Source organism: Pelodiscus sinensis, chromosome 6 (genome assembly GCF_052426305.1).
Source record: "Pelodiscus sinensis isolate ZL-2025 chromosome 6, ASM5242630v1, whole genome shotgun sequence".
NCBI lineage: Eukaryota > Metazoa > Chordata > Testudines > Trionychidae > Pelodiscus > Pelodiscus sinensis.
In genome coordinates this window covers 30326453-30351155 of record NC_143057.1, presented here as the reverse complement: position 1 = coordinate 30351155, position 24703 = coordinate 30326453, and the positions used below count along the sequence as shown (strand labels likewise).

The window sequence follows — 24703 nt, the reverse complement described above, 5'->3', positions numbered from 1 at the left end:
CCAGTGCCTCAGCCTCGGAGGCTAAATCCACGCTCCTGAAATATGAAGTGTCTCTTCTCCATAAGTTTAGTGTTATTAGTCAGCATCGTGCAGTCTTTCTAACCATCAGTCTACTTTCTATTCACTACATGCCATGTTGAAAGAGGACACTGTGGCCTACATCATGGGCTTTATCTAAAAACCACTGACATCAAAAGACCTCAGTGGGCTTTGATTCATCCCGCAGATGAGTCAGGCAATGCTGAAGTCATCCTGAAAAGAACTCAGAGCTCATTATCAAAATCTGATTCACAGTTGACGATGTGTGGGACAATATAAAAATGAGCCTCACTGGGCGCATCTACAATCTCAGGGTGTGTCTAGACTACAGGCTTTTGTCGACAAAACTATACCTGCGTCTACACTACTGCCTAGTTCTGTTGACATAACGTCGACAGAACTCGGCAGTTTTGTCAACAGCGGAAACCTCATTTTACGAGGAATAACGCCTTTTGTCGACAGAGTTCTGTCGACAGAAGGCGTCATTGCATCTACACTGTCCTTTGCGTCTACACTCTCATGTCGATAAAGCGGCTTACTTTGTTGACAGAACTGGATGTAGTCTAGACGCTCTTTGTCGACAGAAGCTTTGTCGACAGTATCTGTCGACAAAGCCTCTGTTGACAAAAGCCTGTAGTCTAGACATACCCTCACTTGTGTGACCACAAAAGTCCCTTCTTGCTTTGAAGAAGATATTAATTTTGCCCTCAGCTTCTGTTGGTCTGAAGCCATCTGCCCTCAGGAAGTTCCAAGTAACAAGAGCATTGCAGTGTATCTCATCAAAAACATGGGCTACTGCAAGCATATTACACCTGTCTTCTCCTCCTTATACAACATGGGAAATAATGTCAGGGTTTCAGTCCATATCTTCAAGGGGCTCCAGTCTGGGATACGTAATAGTTTGCCTGCTATTCTGGAATAAAGGAAATCATGGAATCATAGAATACTAGGACTAGAAGGGACCTCGAGAGGTCATCAAGTCCAGTCCCCTGCCCTCATGGCAGGACCAAATACTATCTAAACTATCCCTGATAGACATTTATCTTACCTACTCTTAAATATCTCCAGAGATGGAGATTCCACAACCTCCCTGGGCAATTTATTCCAGTGTTTGACTACCCTGACAGTTAGGAACTTTTTCCTAATGTCCAACCTAAATGGTTGACCGCTTCTCTAACAAATAGAACTTTCTAACATAAGGGCAAGGTGTGTCTGTGCAGAGACAGAATTTTGCAGGAGCCAGTGCAAGACCATGGAAAGAACCTTCTTAACCTCATGCAAGGTGCACTTTTTCAAACACAGAGCAGTGTGTGCATTTAAAAACAAGTCCCTCCCAAAAATTTTACCTCTCATACAATCCTTTCCTGGGGAGTGAATAAGAGCCAGGATTAACTAGCTTCAGCACACAGGGCAGCCGCCCCACCATGCGACCCCACCCCAAGAGCAGCCAGGTACCCACCATGCAGCTCTGGCCCCAGCTCCAGCCCTTGCTAGAAGTGAAGAAGCTGCTGGAGCTAGTTCTGGGGCTGTGTTGTGGCTGCTCCTAAAGCCAGGGATGCGGAGTGGCTGTCCCAGTGGGGGACAGCTGCACCATTGGGACAGCCACACTGTGGTCCCAGCCCCAGGAACAGCCGCACCACAGCCCCGACTCCAGGTCTAGCACATGGTGCAGCTGCCCACCATGCAGCCCCACCCCAGGAGCAGCCACCATGTGGCCCCAGCTCCAGTCCTGAGGACAGCAGAGAGCTGCCTGGCTCAGCCCTCATTCCCCCACCAAACCCACCACCACCAGCACCACCAGCAGTTTACCTTCTTCCACCAGTAGGACAGCGAGTGCAGGGCTGCAGGCATGCTGCTGCGGGAAGAACTTAAATTCTTTCTTCACGCCCATGCAAACGCACACCCTAGAGGGAACTATGCTGCCCATGCATCTTTAAGGGTGGGCTTCTAAGGCATTCCCAGTGCAGTGTCTGCTGGTGCATTAGCTCCTGCCACTTTGCCAGCAGCATGAATCCAGCTCTTCAGAATGTCTAATTGTTTATGGCACCTTTCTAAAATAGTCCTCAAGAATGCAAGGATAAGAAAGGAAACGTGGGTTTTAATAGTTTACTATTCATCCAGACTTGAACAACGTCTTTCATGGGACAAAGAAAATGAATGCCTCCAGCTCAAGGGTTTTCTTTCTGCTGCATTTAAAAATCTGCAGCAAAGCATGGAGGTCTTAAGAACTCTAAAAAGGTTGCAGTAATCTTTTATAATGGAAAGTGTAATACAACTTTAATATAAGAGCTGCTACAAAGCTTCCTCTATAATACAGATATGATATATACACACTGCATGTATCGTAAATGCTGTACATTAGGGATGTTAGTGTATAAATGATTAACCGATAAACCCAGGCTTATTGGTTAACCCAAATGACTATAACCATTGCCCTCCCTTGCTGAGTCTATGGCAAAGGCAGCAAGATGGGGAGCGGGGGGGGGGGGGGGCGGGAGTGGGAGCTGATGCCTGTGGAGAACTGGCTTTTAATCTGGCTACTCATGGGACCGTTTACACAGCACCGTAACTCGGAATAAGATACGCAATTTGAGCTATTCAAATTGTGTATCTTATTTTGATGCTATTTCAGAATAGCTTATGTAATCATTTGGTGCTGTCTACACAGTGCCAAATTTTAAAATAAAGCGCTATTCTGAGTCCCTTACTCCTCATAGAATGAGGGATGTTGGGACAGAGAGCCCGAAATAACAGGCTTGCTGTTAAGACACAGGATAGCTATTTTGGGATACTCTGGTACCCTGAAGTAGTGTTGCAGTGTAGACATATCCCATGTGTGCCAGTTCCCATGGAGCTGCCTGCCCCGCCTTGCTGCATCATACAGAGCACTAGCTCCTCACGAGCACCGGCTCCACAGAGCTGCCTGCTGTCCTCCCCACATCGCTGCCTCTGTATCAGAAGCAGCAGTGGGGGTGAGGGAGGTGGGATGCCAGAGCAGCCTCTCTCCACAGGGAGCTTGGGCCTTCCACAGACAGGGGCTACTTCCACAGAGCAGCCTCTGTCCACAGCCGGCCTGAGCTCTCCACAGACACAGGATACTCCGTGGGATGCCGGAGCAGACTCTATCCATGGGGAGCCTGGGTCCCCACTGACAGGGGCTACTGCCACCCCACGTTGCGCAGTATAGCAGGCAGGAGCCGGTCTGCTCAGGGAACTAATTTTTAAATTGGCTCCCCTCGTGTATCGTTCTGCCTGCCACTGCGCAAGGTGGTAGGGGGCTCCCTGGGAGTGGGGCCAGCAGCTCAGAGTCCACTGGCTGCCGGCCCCGCCCCCAGGAAGCATTTTAGTAACTGTGTGACCACTAAAAATTGTTTCAGCTACATGTTTACTAAAATAACCGATATCGAACATCCCTACTGTATGTAATATATATTGCATGTATGTGCATGCATATAGGTACATTACTGGAGCTCATTAGGAAATGGAAGAAGTTCCATGAAGATTTTGCAAAAAATTGTTTGGCTGTCACCAAAGTTTCATATTTATGGAAATTTTCTGAACAGCTGTTATTCAGACTATACATAAATACACAATAAACGATGTCTCCTCATGTTTCATTTAGTAAAAACGCAAGTGTTTTAGGATCTTAGTTTCTCTGTAAATATATCAACTATTTTATATGACTACAAGATTCATATGTCATGTGACATATTTAGAAAGCCAAAGATATTTCTGATATTTAACAGATGCTCAGTTAATGTTATTTCAGACCTGACAGGAGGATAACATTGTTAATTTTATTTATTTAAATCACATCAAGCAGATTAGGTAAAAAGGAAAATTCAATCTTTCATAGTTACCCTATACTTAAAAAATATTAACATAAGCAGGAGCAGCCCTTGGGACTATCCAGAAGGAAATAATGTCATGATTTGTCAAGGTGACAGCTGTATTTACCAGCTTAAACAAGATTTGGTCATTGAAAAAAATCTACAAATTTCAAAATCAAACTATGATACTTCAACTCGGCTGTTGTTTCCACTTTACTATTTGGATGTGAAAACTGGAAATCCACCAAAAGAAAAAGACATCTAAACACATTCTAAGACAAATGCCTCCAGAAAATATTAGGTATATTACTGAATGAATTTAGAACAAATGCCAAGGTTTGTCACAGAGTTCAAGGACCACTTATCGCAAAAGATTTCCCAGAGATGGTGAAGAGTCTGGGACAAGTGTTAAGAAAGAAACCAAAACATCTATCATGGCACGCGTGCCATTGGGCATCTGAAGGAACATTTAAAAGAGACTGTCAAAAACTACTCTACACTGCAGAGCTATTTTGGGATACCGGAAGTATCCTGAAATAGCTATTCCTCATCTTTAAAGCAGCCTGTTATTTTTGAATAGATACTAAAATAACAGGCATGCTATTCTGGCATCCCTGCAAACCTCATTCCACAAGGGCTAAGGGATGTTTCTGAATAGTGCTTTATTTCAACATTTTGAAATTACCTCAAAATAAGCTATGCAATTTGCATAGCACAAACTGCACAGCCTATTTCGAGATAAGGGTGCTGTGTAGATGTACTGACAGGGAACAATTGTTGAACTTAACAGCACAGAGGACAAAGACAGACAGGAATGGCAGCGCTTGCTTTATGCCCTTAGCAAAGTCTGATGGAGTAGCATGCTTAAAGATAGTTCAGGTGTGATTAGAGACAGTAGTTAGTTTGAAAGGGAAAGCATCTCTAGAGTACCTGAAACATTTACATTTAGATATCAGTTTAGACAAAGACAATCTAAGGGTATGTCTACACTACAAAGTTAATTCGAACTAACAGCCGTTAGATCGAATTAACTTTCATAGGCGCTACACATACAAACAGCTAGTTCAAACTTAATTCGAACTAGCGGAGCGCTCAATTCGAACTAGGTAAACCTCATTCTATGAGGACTAATGCCCAGTTTGAATTAAGTAGTTCGAATTAAGGGCTGTGTAGCCACTTAATTCGAAATAGTGGGAGGCTAGCCCTTCCCAGCTTGCCCTGGTGGCCACTCTTGGCCAAACCAGGGAAACTCTTCTGCCCCCCCTCCCGGCCCCGGAGCCCTTAAAGAGGCACGATCTGGCTATGGTGCTTGTGCCAGGTGCAAGCCTGCCAGCACCTAGCCAGCAGACCCTGCACCTGGCACGGCATGAGCCAGCCACCTGCTGCCACCCAGCCCTCCGCCTCTTCCCGGAACCAGGCTGGCGGCTCCCAGAAGCCTGCCTGGGGCCGCAAGAGGTGGGTGCCCGCCTGGTCTAGTACGGAGATGGTGGACCTCATCCAGGTTTGGGGGGAGGCCTCCAATGTCCACAACCTCCGCACTAGGCACAGGCAAGTGGCCGTCTAGGGCAGGATAGCTGCCAGCCTGGCCACCCAGGAGCAGGTTTGCATGAAAATCAAGGTGGTCCAGTGAGACCCCTAACCCTGAGCCCAGAACGTAAGAACGTAAGAACATAAGAATGGCTGTACTGGGTCAGACCCTGAGCCCTGAGCTTACAATGGCCGTACTGGGTCAGACCAAAGGTCCATCTAGCCCAGTAGCCTGTCTGCCGACAGCGGCCAACACCAGCTACCCCGCAGGGGATGGACCAAAGACAATGACCAAGCCATTTGTCTCGTGCCATCCATCTCCAGCCTTCCACAAACAGAGGCCAGGGACACCATTCCTACCCCCTGGCTAGTAGCACTCCATGGACCCAACCTCCATGACTTTATCTAACTTCTCTTTAAACTCTGTTATAGTTCTAGCCTTCACAGCCTCCTGTGGCAAGGAGTTCCACAGATTGACTATTTGCTTTATGAAGAAGAACTTTCTTTTATTAGTTTGAAGCCTGCTACCCATTCCTTTCCTTTGGTGTCCTCTAGTCCTTCTATTATGGGAACTAATGAAGAACTTTTCTTTATGCACCCTCTCCACACCGCTCATGATTTTATATACCTCTATCATATCCCCCCTCAGTCTCTTCTATTCTAAGCTGAAAAGTCCCAGTCTCTTTAGCCTCTCTTCATATGGGACCTGTTCCAAACCCCTAATCATTTTAGTTGCCCTTTTCTGAACCCTTTCCAAGGCCAAAACATCTCTTTTAAGGTGAGGAGACCACATCTGTACACATTACTGAAGATATGGCGTACCATAGTTTTATACTTCCCCTCCTCCTTCTTCCCCTGGCTTCCCCCTTCCAGCTCCGTCCCCCCAGGTATCCCCCTTCCCTCTCCCACCCTCTCTCTTCCCCTCTCCCACCTCCTTTTCCCAGTCTCCCCAGAGGTTAATCCCCCCACCCCAGTTTTATTAAATAAAGAGAGTTTCTATTTTTGAACATACGTGTCCTTTATTTTTTACATCAGGAAGGGGGGCTAGGGAGGGTAAGTGGAAGGAGGTGAGGGAGAAATGGGGTACGAGCCCCCGATGGGGAGGACTGGGGTGGCTCTGCGGGCTCCTCAGGGTGGAAGCTCTCCTGCAGGGCCTTCTGGATCCTGACAGTCCCCCGGATGGCAGCCTGCGGCAAGTGCAGCCGGGCTGATGGCTGAGTGCTGTGATGTGCTGAGTGCGGGCACTCAGGGCATTCCAAGAAAGGACTGCTTTGGTGTCCCTTGAGTTAGACAAGCGAGCGGGGAACCCTGAGAACTGTCTGTTCGGGGTGGGGGTCAGGTCCCTTTAAACACAGCCCTTGGCTAGCCTGAGGCAGCAGCTACACGCTCTAAGTCCTGACCTGATGCCCTGCCGGCACTGGTTCCGGCCAGCCTTAACTTCGGTTCAGGGTCCACTCAATGTGGACATGCTAGTTCGAATTCGCAAAACACTAATTTGAATTAGTTTTTAGGTCTAGATGCACTAGTTCGAATTAGCTTAGTTTGAATTAACTAATTCGAATTAAGTTAGTTCGAATTAGTGCTGTAGTGTAGACATACCCTAAGTTAGTATTTGTAATGTTCTGGAAACTTTCTTTTGGTTTCCCAACCTGATGATTGGAAAATAGCGAGAGAAGCCCCTAAGTAATCATCCCAGATTTACACATGGAAGACAGAATCCTAGGGGAGTTCTAATTGGCTTTAGGATAACTAAGTGTTAACAAGCAATTCATGGAATTCCTTCTTCAAACACATTCAACAGTGGGAAAATCCCTTCGATGCATGAAACATTCTCCAACTTAAAAAAAATGTACTAGGATTTTCATTAGCTCAGAAAAATGTACCAGATGGGATAGCCAAGACTAGTGCCTAATCTGAATGTATAGTTCTAACAGTAGATCCAGCCAAATCTCAGATAGGTACAGAACAACTCACTGTATTAGAGTAAGTCCATTTAGAACCAATCTGCAAGTTTTGTCTACTACACTCTAGTTTCACTGAATAATCACTTCTTTACAGTGACACAGACCTTGGTAACTGTTGCTTTCACTGTTTCATGTCTATTAGCTCTTATTATGATCATACAAGTATATTCTGGATTTGGAGGAATGAAATCCACAGAGCATGTCACTTAAATTGCAATCTAAAAACACAAACATTAGTCTCTCCTATCTACAGTCAGTTGGTTGACTCATAGCATACACTCCTGTTATATATTTTTCAGAATCATAGCGGATTACCTTGTCACCACCAGATGCAATCAGTGACTACATCAGCTATATGTTACATGCTACTCCAAATCTCTGTTTCATCAACATAAAGAAACAAGTTAATCCCTGGTGTAAATCCATTTACTTCCATGGAGAAATTTTTTATTGGAGACATTTTTAACCTTGCCTGTGCAGCCCTGCGTAACTTAAATGTGTATACTCATTGGGAAATAATATATTTGGGGTTTAGCAGTTCCTTATGAATGATGAAAGGTTATTTGTAAGAAGGACAGGCTGAATTCTCTAGTTCAACTTAACCGTACCAATTAATTAGGGATCTTAGTCTGCATTAGTTCTGTCCAAGTCAGAACTACAACAATGGCTGCCCGTCGCAGGGAGCCATAGCCTGTGATACCTCTAAGGCTGGTATAGGGGGCTCTGTCTGTGAGGTGGAGTGTTTTCCATATAAGGGCATGTAAATTAATAATCTTCCCCTGCTCGCTCCACCCATTGCAGTAAAAGATCAGCCAATGGGCTGACTTGTGCTCAGGCCTGCTACTCCACCCACTGCAGCAAAAACCAACCTATGGGGTGATAAGTTCACAGGCAATAAAACAGGCAGGCAGCCCCTCTCTCACTGGGGACTCGCATCGAGTGAACGCCTGGCCTGATCACCCAGACGCCTTGCACCCCCCGCTCTCGAGTCTTACTGAGCGTACTCCGAGTTGGTCGACCCGAGTGGAGATAGTTTATGAGCATGTGACTGGTACTTGTGTTCCTGCCGATTCCAGAACTGGTATAACGCCCCCCCCCCCCCCGCCCGCCCGCCATCATCCCTATCCTAATTGATTTTTTAGTTGTCCTTATTGCTTGTCAAGTAACAGTAGCTAAAAAGTTACTAAGTTAGTTTATAAATAGTTGTGGTTTAGGTTTTTTACTGTTTCCTTGTATAAAGTTGTGTAAATAATCAGCCCTATGGACAATACCAGTGTTAATTCAACTGTTCCTAACCCCTGGGCAGTTATTGGGAATTATTGTGATTTAGAAAAGCCTCAGGGAATTGTTTTGTGTTGTCTGGCAATCTGTTTAATTTTTGTTCTGATGATTGTCTGGCGTCATCAAAATAAAATCAGTTTGTGCTTTTTAAAACCCCCAGTTGTGGTCTCATCCTTTCCGGCATCCCTTCGAACCTCGTGTATTACGGGGACTGACAAGTTCTATTCGTATTGGCATACTACACTTTAGAAGCATCTTTGACTCTATATTGTGTTGATGACACATTGAAAAGCAATGTCATTACAATACTAGGAGATTCGGTAAAATAGTCAAATGCACCATATAATACATTGACAATGAATCCAGAAGATAGACAGCTACACAGAATATGGGAGGATGAATGCACTGACCATGGCCTTTTCTGACACATGAATAAAAGGAGGCTTTTTCTTCATTGCTGACAATTGCCTGGTGCTAAGAACCATGATTTCATAGAAATGTTCATGCAGTAGGACACAGTTAGCTTATTACTTTAGGGTTATGTATTTCATTTCCTTCTCTTACTGTCTCTGGAATGCCAACTTCACCACTAAAAGGCTCTGACTCACCCACAACTTCTTTAGACCTCACCCCTTCCATTTCCTGGCACTGACAGAGTATAACAAATACCTTTGTCTGATGTGGCATCTATCTGCTGCTGCCCTCCCATGTGAAGCTCTTGCTTTTTCTCACACTCCCTGCCCTGGATTGGACCACAGTGGCAGTGCTGGGTTTCTCTTCTCCCACTAGGGGTGTTTCCAATCTTCCTTCCTCCCTCTTCCATTCTTTATCCTCTGAGCAGCACTCCAATGGTCTCTTTGATTCTCTCCCGCCCCATGTTGCCGTCATCCACACCCATCAAACTCTTCCCATCAGCTTCCTTCTCAGATTTTAGCTCCTGGTGCTCTCTCTTCCTCTCCTCACCATCTCTAACACTTAGTTTCAGTGACTTCAGATTTCATGTTGATGACCCATCCGACCAACAACTGCACATCTCCTTGCCTTCACCTCTTAATTCAACCTGCAGCCCAGGTCACCAAAAGACCCATTCACTTGACTTATTATTCTATACCCATGGCATTCTCTAATCTCTCTGCTGCTCACTTCCACTTTTCTAAGCATCACTTGGTCACTTTCACCATCACCCATCAGTGCTGTGCTCCCACAACCTGACACACAACCTTTCTGTGACCTCCAGTTCATCAGTGTTGAAGACTTCTCATCTGCTCTCAGTCCTCTGCTCCCTGCCTTTTCTTCCATTTTTTCCCATTAATCTGGTTGTTGAGTCTCTCCATCCTCAGAGTCTACCACCCTTGTCTCTTGGGGTCTGCTCTGCTGACTTCTAACTCTGTCTCACCCTTAACACCACTTTGTTCTGTTCCTGCTCTCATGCTCCTGAGCACTTCTGGAAGAAATCACATGACCATGACTACAAATTTGTTCTCCCCTCTTGAAGTTCTGCCATCTTGTTAGTTCAACAGCTCTACTTCCCCAGCTTCGCTGAAACCCATGCTCATGATCTCATCCACTTTTTATTGACACTTTTGACTCATTCTTCTAACCCTCTCTTCCTACCTCAACTTCAGTATCTGCATAGGATATCATCAATTTATTTCCAAGATAAAATTAAGAAAACATTAATGTGACCACCTCCCTCTCTCGACTCACTATTCCCCCCCCCTTTCCTCTACCCCAATATTTTCCCCCCTCTTCACTTATCATAGAAGCAAATTTTTTTCTGCTCTCTTCCTTGTGATACATTGCATTAAATAAGTCCTTCTTAAAGAGCCCCTTTCCTCCATTGTACTGTCTACAATGAATACAATTGATTTGCGTAATAAATCTCAGCCACTGTCTGTTAGTCAATCTCTGAGATTGTTAGCTCATTGGCACAGTGGCCTTTTCACCTTATGAATATCTGAAAATTATGTAATAGATGGTACCACAAATTAATTGTGTAAAGACTCAATCTTGAAAAATATAGTTTTGGGTAGAGATTATATTGGCATTTGACCGAGCACAAGAGAACAACACCTCCCCTATTAATCTAATATAAGTAGAGACATGGTATGTTTTCCCTCTAAAATTAATCAGGAATAATTCAGAATTACAGCGATTATACATTAATGCTTAGGGTGGAAATCCAGTAAAATCAGAAAGTACCAACTATACAAAAGAACAGAAGGCTCTGTTTTGTCTAGTTCCTTCCCTATGTGATAACTGGACTTTGTTTTACCACATATTTCATACTTCCAGTGACATAGAAGAATACGTTATATACACAAAGTTCATTGGGTTCAGGAACATTGCTATACCCAATCATTTCTACCCATCCTAAGGTAAAACACATGCTATTCATTTTAAGGTTGAAAAAAAATAATTTGCAATGCAGCAAATCCTTCCTGTTGCCCTAAGGGTTACATTGATTTTGTAAAACATTAATTCGTTTTTAGCGTTGCTGATACTATATTTATGTCATGCCTATCTTTTTTGTCATAATGAAAAGTTCAGGCTCCTTACAATGACAATAAAGCATTAACTAGTCTCACAAATGTTTTTATTACTCCCTGTGAAGTTTTTACTGATATAGTAAGAGAGGAATTTCTCTCTACATATTATATCCAAAAACAATTACTGGGAAGCAGACTGATAATAGCTTGTTTCCCTGGATGAATTCATTTTCCACAACATACAGAAAACCAAGTAAGTTCCTCCTAGTTGAATTCCCATCAGCAGTTATTCCTGGGAAATATATTTATTGTGAGGGGCAATTGATTTGCTTGCAGTTGTGTCTCTCTAAGGGAGGAGGAGCACACAGAGCAGCAAAAAGATAGTCCCACACACAGTCAGAAAAGCACCGGTAGCTGGCCTTGTGAACATCCTTTGAGAGAATGCTTCATGGATAGAGCGCTAAGTGAAAGATGCAAGGGACTGTCCAGAAAAAAAAAAAGCTCTCTCATATTGTTTGAGACCTATTGTGTTCAGGGAAACAGGACTTAGTACATTCTTTATAAACACTCAGGATTGCAACGAAGAAAATCTGACTCCATCATCTATTTCTCCTAATAGAAACAACCACCCAACTGCTCAGGGGAAATGTGTTAATTTAAACAAGCCAATTTAATTACAATCAGCGATAAATATTCCACAGTATTTTCCTGTTTATCGTGTAGATAAGTTCACACTCTTTGCTTTGTGAAGGTTTTATACGACTCTTTCTCAGGTTGAATACAGAAATAATTGGAATGGCAGAAAAAATGAAATGTAAAGAGCTGATATTAGAGAACACATCTCCCTAACTATGTAAGTGGAAATATGGTCAGTTGTTCATTTATACTAATTTAAAAAAAAATCTGTTTACCAGCAGACATTAATGCAGAATTAAATCTTATCTAAACTTGCATAAGCAGTGAACTGTACTTCTATCTGAGAGGATCTGTCATTTTAGACTTACCGTGCATTTGTTTGGCTTCTCTCCTGAATGAACTCTCATGTGAATCAGCAGTTTGTAGCGGGCATTAAATGGTTTGTATCTTCGAGGGCATCCTGCCCAGAAACAAGTGAAGTCCTCTCCCTTTCTCTGGTCTATATGAACTTTTTCTATGTGCCGCACTAGTTCCTCTTGCTGCTCATACAGAGCACTGCAATCTATCCAGCGACAACAGTGTTTACCATTGTAATCATCTAATTCACCATCCTCATCCAATAGAGGGCCCTGGGCAGAAGGCGGCAAGGCAAGTTGATGGGAATGGTTTATGAGGTCATGCTGATGTCGGTGTTGATGTGCATGGTAAGGGGGTGGGGGACCTTGTGGTGGAGGAGGTGGTGGAGGGGGAGGAGGAGGCATGTCAATTGTGCTGCCCGAAAAATCATCCACACGTTCACTTTTTAACATGCCCATTGGCTGGCTGTCTATGAGAGGCATACCTTGTTGAATCATCATGTTGTTCATGACTGCTGACTGTAAGGTACTTTGTTCCAACTGCTGCATCCGCTGGTATTCCACTGTTCCGTTTTCACCATAACCTGGGAGGGTGATGTTGCTGTTAGCCACAAGAAGACCTTTCTGAGTGTTTGGAATAGAGCAAGGCTGGGGAATACAGCTTCCTCTTACTCCCAAGAAATGCCCGTAGACCTCAGGTTGCGGGGATATGTTTGCTGGTGACGTCCTTGAACCATTGATGTAGGCAACCAGCGAGGTTGGGGATGTACGTATGATTGTATTGAAGTCAATCCCAATGCCATCAGACAAAGGAGACAGAGAGAGGGCCCTTTTTTTGGAGCGAGCTGAATGAGATCGGGTTGAAGAATGGCGAGGGCTAGGGTAAGGAGAATGGTTATTTTCCATACCAAACAAGTAAGACGGTAATGAATTAGATACACCATTGTTGGACATGGATGTTCCAGGTGGAATACTCAGTATGTCCCCTAGCTCACTGCCATTTTGGGATCCTTGGTTGGAAGGAAGGGAAGGAAGAATCCTGCACCCATGAGACCACTCATGTTTCAGACTCAATGTTGACTGACTTTCTGACAGGCTTAATGCTGTAGAGGCCAAAGACTCACGTGACATGAGGGACCTGGAATAAAGGGAAGAAAAAGAAAGACTGAGATTTTAGAAAGTCACTTTAAAAGTTTGTTTTGTAAATATATATATTACTGTACTAATGAGCTGGTCTTCCATCTTCTCTTAGTTGAGCACATAGTGTCACAGCGGGCCAATATTTTTAAAAACTGACTTTTAATTTTACGTATCTAAAGGTTTGCCTGCTCAGTTACTACACCTGCAGGCACACACAGGCACCACATGCATAAACTGGATAGCTCAAAAGCCAGCTGCTAGGTTGGAGCCAACTGAAAATCTGTGAAGTATTTTAAGAGAGTCTTAAATGAAAGTTACTCTATAAGGCCCTGGCTCCTGCAACACTGATGTCAACAGGAACTTTGTCATTGACTTCAATGGGACCACAAGAAGACCCTGAGTGCAAAACATCCCCTTTTTATTAAAACAAATATTAATTTCTATTGAATTGATCTGCCGATCCATCTTTTTTGATGACAGGAATGGGAGGAAAAATAGGAAGTTGATGAATAAATAAAGAAATAAGTATTATACCCAAAGGTAATTATAGACTGTGAATGATACAAGCTGGTAAATATCACTTTTCTTTAAAGATATAACTCAAGAATTAAATGCACAAAATATCTAGCTGTACAAAATCTCAAACTGTAGCTCTTCTTTATTTTAATTAAAACTATAACTCTAACTATAACATTTGTTTTAATAATGTTTCTATATCGGAGTCAGAACACACATTTCAGAAATTCTCACCTTCCTAATCTGTCAGGAAAATCCTTCCCACAAATATAGGGAAATTTTCGTAAGTTTAATAACAAAAGAACCTTAACATCTTAGGCCAATAATGGGACTGGTTTCCACAAAGAGGAAGGATGAGGCGAGGGAGGATGTGGCTACAATTCCCAACAACAGCACAAGCGTGCTGGGTGACTGTAAGCAAGTCATACATCTCTCTGGGCTTTGGTTCCCCAGCTGTAACATGGGGACAATAGAACTTCCCCCACTCCCTACCCCCACAGCTTTGAGGGTGTTAGGATGATAAGTTCTTTAATATCTGTGGAATTCTCAAAGAGCGATGAGGTGATGAATGACTTATAAACACCAAGACCTACAGACAGATATGGGTTAAAATAGTTACATGTTTTTAAGAAGCAGAGTTTTGATTAAGGCACTGGAGACCTGGCTACTACCTCCGGTTCTGCCACTTGCCTCTTGTGTGACTGTGTAAAGTTATCTAGTCTTTCTGAGCCTGGAGGTACATCTACACAGCAACATTATTTTGAAATAACTTAGTCAGTCAGTGTCCACACAGCAGACAGTTATTTCAAAATAATGTCAAAATACTGACAAGCTGGAGGACTTCTTACTCTGACTCCTGTAACCCTCATTGTACGAGGAGTAAGGGAAGTCGGTGGAAGAGTGTTTCAAAATAAGTGCTGTGGAGATGCTCCTAATTTTGAAAAAAGCAATGCAATCGACATAGCTCAATTAATGTGTCTTATTTCAAGTTAAGCCCTCCTTAGATGCACCATCAGTCTGGCTCTGAAAATTAGTATAATAGCTTACCTACTACACAAGGCAAAGGCTAATTTAATTAAGGCTCGGGTGGGGGAAGGTCATAGGCTGTGATCAATACCATAAGAAAACTACTAAATAATGAAAAAAATTGTCTGGGCACTTAGCAACAGGGTAAGTATTTCTTTCTGTATTTTAATCTAATCTAAAAAAACTATGCCTAGCTGGGTGTTACACACAAATATTGCCACAAACAATTGGTTAATATTTTACTGTGTACTTTTATTGTTCAAAAATTACAGTAAGAAAACAAAAAAAGAGAAATAAACCTCATCTGATATTTGCATATATTCCAGATGTTGCTATAGCAAGCAGTACTAGGGTGATGCTGTTACCTATACTATAGTCTTCCTAGTTCTTGTCCGTAGAGTGCAAGCAAGTTTTGACACTTGGGGAGATATGCTCCTTTGCCTTTCTGTTTGTTATGCACATTCCACAGATCCAGTTTCAAGAGAGAGAGGACTGTGCAAGCAGCAGGAAAGATTGTTCTCTGCCTTGGCATTTGAATAGAGTCAATTATTGAAAAACAGTTCAGCCCTAAAAACTAGGCAAGGGTGTTGGGCTAAAACGGACCTGCATGCCTTTTGCCTATTTCATTTCTGAAAGTATGTATGAACTGAAGTATGTATGTAATTAAAGGAAATTACAATTAGAACATACCCAGACTGTACATCTCTGTCCTTGTCTACACTAACCCCCACCGTCAATTTAATCAAAAAGGACTTCAGCTATGCAAATAATGTAGCTGATGTCAATCTACTTACTGCAGCATCTTGTGTGTGGTCAGATCGGCGGGGGCTGCTCTCTCATCAACACTGGCTATTCTTCTCGTTCTGGTAGATAATCGGCATCAATTGGAGAGTGCTTAGAGTTCAATTTATCATGTCTAAACAGACACGATAAATTGATGGCCAGCGGATCTATCATGGCAACATCAATTCCCAGAGTAGTAGTACAGATCTTTCCTCCTCTTTCCTTGAAATAGATTTACAAAGTCCCAGATTTTTGCTATTATTCAGTGGAGGTTCAATACTAATGTCATAATGGAACAATGATGTCAGAAGTGGGGGCAACACTCAATGCAAATAAAGCCAAAATTCCACTTGTTTCTACAAAGCAATTGTACTGGTACTGAATATGTGTGTGAGAGAGTGTGTTAGTTCACAGTCTTGCTATCAGTTTTGATTGAAGCCAAACCCTAATCCCATTTTAAATCAATAAGATTCTTATCACTGAATTCAGCATGAGCTGGAGCAAGTTCTAAACAATGACTGGTGTGATATTTTCAGTAAATGAGGAAATGTTTACCAAGGTTTACACAAATGATGCAATTGTATGCTGGCTGTCCTTGACATGATTTTGTTTGATACTAGACCTTTTCACATATGAGACTAGTAGAACTTTTGATCAGATTAGTACAGTTGGAAAAGTGTACACAACACTAGGTAAGGAAAACGTAGGTAGCTTTTGACACTCGTTTCAACATAGTTGTATAGTTAACAGCTAAAAAATCCTAACTGTGCGTGTTTGTACTGAAACACTTTATGGCCCTTAGCCAAGAAGGCAGGGCTTCTGTAAGTTCTACTATTACTTAACAGAACAAGCATTGTACAATGGTCAAGAGTCAATTAATCAAAGGCCTCAGCAGCTAACAGTAATTTAGGTTCATTCAGGGTAAGAGTGCACCACAAGAACAAACCACTCCAGGAGCATCTCAGGAAAAAAACCTGAGTCTCAGGGAGTCCTAATTGCCTCCCTGCTCCAAGAAGGCAGTACGTTGCAGCTCCCAGGGACTCATTCAGTTCAGCTGGCTGATGTGCTCTGTTGGAGACATGGAGCTATCTATTCACTGCCACTCCTCAACCAGCTGTTCCATAGTGAGAAGTAAATGACTGTATAGCATCCCACAATTATTTCTGCATGCCTGGTCCCAGTGTCCTGTGGTCCACACACTGTTGTAAGAGAAAAGTCTTGCTTTTGTTTAGGCCTCTATAAGGGCACAAATTCCAGGCTGCAGTGTAACCTACATACTACGGCACTAAAAAGAGATGAACGTACCATTTGATGACTAAGTAAGTGAAAGGTAATAAAATATGATTTTTTTACATGGTAGGTTAAGTATTTTTCTAGGAAAAAAGTTGGGATTTTTTTAGCTTAATTAATTTGGTATGACTATTCCTCCTTCACAAATAAACCAACATTTGCCCATTCAAAAATCAAAAAATAACCAGATGGGCATCAGGCTCAAGCTCATTCAGAAAGATATTGAAGTGTTTAAAATGCAAATAGATGGGCATGCTCATTTATTTTTTTAGTTGCATTTTATGAAATTAAACTTGATTATGGCCAAAATGTCAAGTGTTTAGTATTCACAAGTAGAAACAGTGTGTCAGCAATGAATTCATTTGAATATCTGCCCCACGCTCATGAGTAAATACTTACAGGGGACAATATATATACCAGTGTAAAAACTGAGGATCTGGAAGGGTAATATAATACAGAGAGCCAGATCTGAAGCTGGTATAAATTGGCACATCTTCATTTACTTCAGTTTATACCAGCTGAGGGTTTGGACCAGACTCTATTAAGTTTATCTACAAGGCATTTCTATTTATGAATATTATTACTCATTCTCTTTATAATGAGAAATGCAACGTCAACTGCCGATTTGAATTTTAGAAGCAAACAAGAATGACAGTGAAAACCTTGTTGCCCTTTACTTATGTATAATCTCCTGAATTCAAAATTCTTTGCTTCCTCTGAAAGAACTCTCTGCATTCCTAAGTCCCAGTTCTGGTCCCATTGGTATAATCAAAATAGAACATTTGATTTGGATATAGTCAACATTAATCTCCATCTGGCTAAGCTGCCACCATGGATTATGGCATTGCATGGCCAGAGGTGCAGGAACAATTTTTATAGTGGTGGTCCTGAGAGCAAGTGAACCAAACCGTAAACCTGTATATAATGAAAGCCACTTCAAACCAGGGGGTGCTGCAGCACTCACTGCTCCCCAAGTTTCAGCACCTGCGTACGGGGTATCATAGGAAATATAGGCCTGCCCAACCCATACAGAAGAATGGCGTCATCAAGCCCTCAACTACAACACACATATCACTCTGCTACAGCTTCAGCAGATGCAGTTTAATGTTGATCCAACCCAAAATGAAACATTTCAACATTTCTGAATTGAAACTTTTTGGGACAAGTTTCAATATTTTGACTTTTCATTCCAATTCAGGATGAAAGCAAAATGTCAAAATATCAGAATTCCCTGTGGTATCCATTGGGTGTTAGTTACTGATAGGCTATTAAAAGGAAAAACATAGGACCATGAATTCTGACATGCTGATCATTTCAGTTCATCCTTAGCAAGTCTCTTTAAAATGAAATTACCAAAGTCAATTAAAATTCAGCAACATAAGAGCCCAAAAATGAATACTTGAAATCAAAGAATCATAGAACTGGAAGAAATTTTGAGAGGTCATCAAGTCTAGTCCTCTGCACTCATGGCAGGACCAAGTATCATCTAGACCACCCCGACAGATGTTTGTCTAACCTGCTCTTAAAAATCTCCAATCTCCCTAAGCAATTTATTCCAGTGCTTAACCACTCTGACAGTTATGAAGTTTTTCCTCACGTCGAACCTAAATCTCTTAAATCTGTTCCAGGCAAAAAAAAAATACAGTGAATCCTGGCCCAGTAGGATTTACTGCTAGGAGTTTTGCTATTGCCATCCCACAAGTCACTTAATAAGCCACAATTTTTTCATTGTAAAAACATAATTTGTATTCAGTTATGAAAACCTTCATCCAGTAAAATAACTACAAAGCATGTAACCTCTGGACCAAGTTCAGCTTTTAAGTTTGGTCTACACCTAAAAGTTATATGGGCATCGGTATGTCAGTCTAGATTGTGGAACAAAAACCCCAGCCCAACCAACAAAATCCCCAGTATGTATACAGCTATGCTGGTGGAGGAGTGCTTCAGTCGCCCCAACAGATAAATTCCTTCTGTCACTATAGGCTGTGGTTTCACCAGAAGACTATACTGGCACAACTATGCAACCATAGGCTTTATAGTGTAGACAAAGCCTTAGTTACAGTGGTGTAAATCCACACTAGTATCACTGATGGAATGGATCAGAGTGATTCCATTTACACTAATCAGAACAGATTGTGTTTAAGTACTTAAATGACAGTAAAATGAATAAGCTCTTTTGTAATACTGAAGAGAAGAAATGTAACTCGGGACCTTGTATCTGATGGAGGTATATTCAAGTTTGAAGCATTCATAGCCCTCTGTAAGCTAGGACTGAGCTGGTTGCATCCTTTTGAGACCTGGTTAGCAGGAGGTGATATAGGTCCCAGTCGCTGAACCATCATGGGACTGCTGGTGACAACTAGATTGTTGCAGCTGCCTCTTCCAATAGACTTGCCCCAAGGCCCATAGGCATGACCTGATAAAAATAAGCAAGGCAGATTAGTTTTCATGTCCCTTTTACACATGACAAGAACAGAGAATTCACAGTTGTGTTGGGTCCATTTCTATGGAACCAAGGAGGAGAAATTTCTGGAACTTAGCATCCTCAATTGGGAAGAAAGATGATTGTGGGCCTTTTAATTTTCTGTAAATATATAAATCAATTATTCATGCTAATCAAACAAGGTCAGAATGAGTATGAGGAGTATTCACGTTGTATGCTCTGCAAAATGAGACCAGCTCACCATTGCAGCCTGCAGCCCAATGGAAGTTTGGAGCCCTAGGAGAAACTCTAGCTGTGTCAGGGTTTCTCTTAAGGCTCACAGTGCAGAGAAAATCTTCCTGGAGTTCTCTCCTACCGCACATAGATAGCGCTTTAAAAGCCTTTAATTAATATTGCCATGATTCAGCTTGATAGACTTCTATACAGCATTAGGGGAAACTGTCAAGAGTGCAGGCAAGTGGCCATAACTGCAAAACATTCACAATATTTTCTGTCCTAAAGATAATGATTTAAGACTACAGAAGGAAAGTTTAATAGATGGTGTTTGTTTACGGAAGAGAAGATGAATGAGTTTAAATACATTTCAAATACATGAAAGGAAGATATAAAGTAAAATAATTTCACTGACAATACAGTTAGGTATAAGCACTAAAATTATTTATAACTTTATTTGTTCTTTGTTCCAAATCCTCCCCAAGCTAGAAAACACAAGGTGAACACAATGAGAAGTCTCTTACTGCTGATTTAAATTATTCTTCACTTTGTCAGTTTATGAGTTGTATCATGAAGGTCTGATATGCATTTCTTATTAAGAGTGCTCAAAGGTTTCTGAACTTCACAGATGTCAGGTTAAGGGCTGCAATGGGTTTGATCACAGAGGTCCTCTTTGAGCGGTCTCCTAGTGTGCTGATCGTGCCACTGAGCCAACCTACTTGCCCTCTGGGGCACCACATAACCCTGTCCTGCTAGGCCAGAAGCTCTGGTCTCTCCCAGCCAAGGCTCAGAGTTAGGGCAACAACCCCCCAGCAGAGCAACACAGACACTGAACCAGCTCAGCTCTGGGAAGGGCCTTGACAACATCCAAAAAGGAACACGGCCCTCAAAAGAGACTGAAACCCCAAGTAAATCATCTTACTCTGTATAAAAGTTTTACACAGAAAAAGTTCATAAGATGTTCATACTCTTTGTCAATAAAAGAGAGACATGCACACCTCTGGCTTCCCCTCTTCCCTCCCCAGATGTCTATTATTTAAATTAGGCTTGATAATAAACAAAAGTTTTAAAAGTAGAATTTAAGTGATTGGAACAGACAGATCAAAGTGAATTATTAAGCCAAAATAAACAGAAACACATACCAATTAAGCCTAATACACTAAAGAAACTTGTTGCATGCACATTCTTACCCTAACAGCAGTTTTAATTATATTTTTCACAAGCTAGGCAGCCTCCTAGTTTGGGCCCAATCCTTCCCCATACTCAGAATGTTTCCAGCAGGCAATTTGGGTGGTAGGTGGGGGTTTCCGACATCTAACAACTTCCCCTACTGTTTGGTTTTTCAGCTTTATAATTATACCCTTTGCCCAGAGCAGGAATTCTTGTGTTCAGTTCAAACTTTTCTCACCTTGAGTGGAAAAGTACAAGATCCAAAATGGGCACCAGCATCAGGTGGCCTGACCATGTGTCTTTGCAGGACCAACCACAATTCAGACTTACAGGAAAACCAAAGCCATTCACAAATGACTGATTTGAGTACTGAGCCATTATGTTTCTGAAATATCACTGATGGCCCTTATAAGCACTTTTAGAATTATAAATAGAGCCTAATACACTAAGAAATGAGTTACAGGCACAGAAATAGAATGTACACATTCAGCAGACTGTAACTTTAAAAATATGTCACGTGATGCATTTTGCCTAAAGCACCTTTGAGTTATGCATATTCATATTCATAAGTCAATTTTCAAAAAGTACAGGGGGGGAGATGACAAAGGCATCCATAGCAAAGGCAGGCTTAAGAAACAATCCATATCTTTCAATCTCCTCCTGATCAAACTGGATTCACTTTAAATCTAGGAGGAAATGATCAAAGTATACTACTCAAGAAGTCCACATGATATGGCAAACATTTCAAAGAAGAGTGGGCAAGGCTTATTTATGTCAGTTTTACAGTTCTACACTTCTTTTTAAACTATTACCTTTCTCTCTAGTTGAGTACTAATAATAGAAATAGCTTACATTTACACAGGGCCAATGCTACACTACTGTATTTAGGACAAGAAGTGAAGAATATTGCATCTAATTGGAACTACAAGAGGAAATAAATCAGGCAACCCTTAATAATCCAACCTGAAATGTGATGAGGTTATAAGGATTAGCAATACTCTCCTTACAAGAAATAACCCAGAATCTTTATCACCTATGAGTTTTTCATCCAATCTGACCATAACAATCAACACAGCACCCATGCCACAAAACCACAGCATAGGTTCAGTGCTCCATGCCAATATTACATATTTTTAGAAGCGACAGAACTACTACAGGAATTAACAATACTACTTAGTCCCCTTACATTGGGAACTTCCCACTTCATAAGGCTTGCACATTAACACACCTACTTTCTTCCTATTTTAAATAATTGTTCTTGCTGCTGTTCCCTCCTCTCTACCAAGAGTTTTTTGTGTTCCCATGTGAGGCACATCATCCACACATACCTAAAACTGACTGTTGGTTCAGACTCAGAGATTAGGGTACTACCTACTGAATCACTATTTCCAGCAGTATCTATGGATTTCATCAACTGCAGACCTGACTGTGATTTGCTTGTGCAACCTAAAAGGACGTAGCCACAAGGCAGCGGGACTACCTATAAATTACAAGCACTGGCAGCTTTCACACGTGCTTTCCATTCCTAATTTAACAGCAGAATGACAGTAATTTCCTACTGATCTGAGTAGCTATAGTTTAATATTCTGCCAAGCTGCTCTCTGCAGAGCAAGGAAAATGCATTAAAGCATCTTAACAGTCAACGAGCATGAAAGAGACCCTGAAATGTTCCAAATAAAAAGGTTAAAAATAACACTGAAGCATAAGAAGCTTTTATACAGTTCTTTATGGATGTGGATCATATTGGTAGAAAGGGGCTTTGTCTCCCTAAAAGTAAGTATGCAAAGAGAATTCCATATAGTGTGATTTAGCACTACCTCTATAGAACCATAAGATTAGAAGGGACAGCAAGGGTTATCTTGTTTAGCCCCCTGCCAAATACAGAATTTCTTTGTGTCTAAATTATGCAAGACAAGTGAAAACCTTTGAAAATCTCCAGTGAGGGAGTTTCCATGTATCAAAACAGCAGCTCTCTGGCTGTAAAGGAAAGTCATGCCTCACCAATCCATTAGACTTCTTTGAGAGGGAAGAGGGGTCAACAAACATATGGATAAGGGTGATCCAGTGCATTTGAACTTTCAGGAAAACCTTTGAAAACCTTTGACAAGGTTCTCACCAAAGGCTCTTAAGAAAAGTAAGCAGTCGTGGGATAACAAAGAAAGTTGTCTTGGAGTAGCAACTGGTTAAAAACAGGAAACGAAGGGTAGAAATAAATGAGCAGTTTTCTAATTGGAGAGAGGTAAATCATAGTGTGCCCTAGGGATCAGTCCTGGACTAGTGATATTCAACAGATCCATAATGATCTGAAAAAAGGGTTAACTAGAGAGATGATAAAATTGGAAGATGATACAATATTAATCAAGATAGTTAAATCAAAAGCACAGTTACAAAAGGACCTCCCAAAACTGAGCATCTGGACAACAAAATGGAAGATGAAATTCAAGGTTAATAAAATGCAAAGTGGTGCACATTGGAAAACATAATCCCAACTATATACACACAAAATAATGAGAACTAAATTAGTTGTTACAACTCACCAAAGAGATCTTGGAGTCATTGTGGATAGCCCTTTGAAAACATCTACTCAATATGCTGTGACAGCCACACACAAAAAAAGCTATCAGAATGTTAAGAACCATTAGGAAAGGAAGAGATAGCAAGGCAATAAATGTCATAACGCTACTATATAAATTCATGGTATGCCCATATCTTGAGTACTGCACACATTTCTGATCACCCCTTCTCAAAGAAGGTACATTGGAAAAGGCTGTTAATTAATTGCAGCTAACTCACATGATTAACACACACAAAAAGAATCATGATTAAACAATGAATTGTGAGTATTTACAGTTTTAAACACAGTGCTAAACAATAGAATCCAAACTGAAATGTTTTAAATATTTTGGATGCTTCTCTGTTTGAAACATTTGATTTCAGTTTACAACACAGAATGCACTGTGTAGAGTGCTCACTTATTTATATTACAAATATTTGCATTGTAAAAACCATAGAATCATAGAACTGGAAGGGACTTCGAGAGGTCATCGAGTCCAGCCCCCGCCCTCAAGGCAGGACCAAACTCTGTCTACACCATCCCTGACAGATGTCTATCTAACCTGTTCTTAAATATCTCCAGAGAGGGAGATTCCACCACCTCCCTTGGCAATTTATTCCAATATTTGACCACCCTGACAGTTAGGAATTTTTTCCTAATGTCCAATCAAAACCTCCCTTGCTGCACTTTAAGCCCATTACTCCTTGTCCTGTCCTCAGAAACCAAGAGGAACAAATTTTCTCCTTCCTCCTTGTGACACCCTTTTAGATATTTGAAAACCGCTATCATGTCCCTCCTTAATCTTCTTTTTTCCAAACTAAACAAGCCCAGTTCATGAAGCCTGGCTTCATAGGTCATGTTCTCTAAACCTTTAATCATTCTTGTCGCTCTTCTCTGTACCCTTTCCAATTTCTCCACATCTTTCTTGAAATGTGGCGCCCAGAACTGGACACAGTACTCCAGCTGAGGCCTAACTAGTGCAGAGTAGAGCGGCAGAATGACTTCACGAGTTTTGCTTACAACACACCTGTTGATACAACCTAGAATCATATTTGCTTTTTTTGCAGCAGCATCACACTGTTGACTCATATTCAACTTGTGGTCCACTATGACCCCTAGATCCCTTTCCGCCATGCTCCTTCCTAGACAGTCGCTTCCCATCTTGTATGTATGGAACTGATTGTTCCTTCCTAAGTGGAGCACTTTGCATTTCTCTTTATTAAACCTCATCCTGTTTACCTCTGACCATTTCCCTAACTTGCTAAGGTCATTTTGAATTATGTCCCTATCCTCCAAAGAAGTTGCAACCCCACCCAGTTTGGTATCATCTGCAAACTTAATAAGCGTACTCTCTATCCCAATATCTACATCATTGATGAAGATATTGAACAGTACGGGTCCCAAAACAGACCCTTGTGGAACTCCACTTGTTATCCCTTTCCAGCA

General features: G+C 41.7%; 1 protein-coding gene across 2 annotated transcripts in view; it reads right to left on the bottom strand.

The window, feature by feature from the left end:
* The window catches only part of GLIS3 (GLIS family zinc finger 3), a 299994-nt gene that overhangs the window by 211236 nt on the left and 64055 nt on the right, over positions 1-24703 (bottom strand). Inside the window, exons 3-4 of one of the 2 annotated variants that reach the window (XM_006115134.5) lie at positions 19089-19293; positions 12135-13260 (exon numbers count right to left, since the gene is read on the bottom strand). In XM_006115134.5, coding sequence (XP_006115196.3) covers positions 12135-13260; positions 19089-19293 — 1331 coding nt within the window. Of the gene's footprint in view, positions 1-12134; positions 13261-15598; positions 15848-19088; positions 19294-24703 lie in introns of those variants that run through there. The other variant, XM_025180729.3, reaches the window with a different exon arrangement.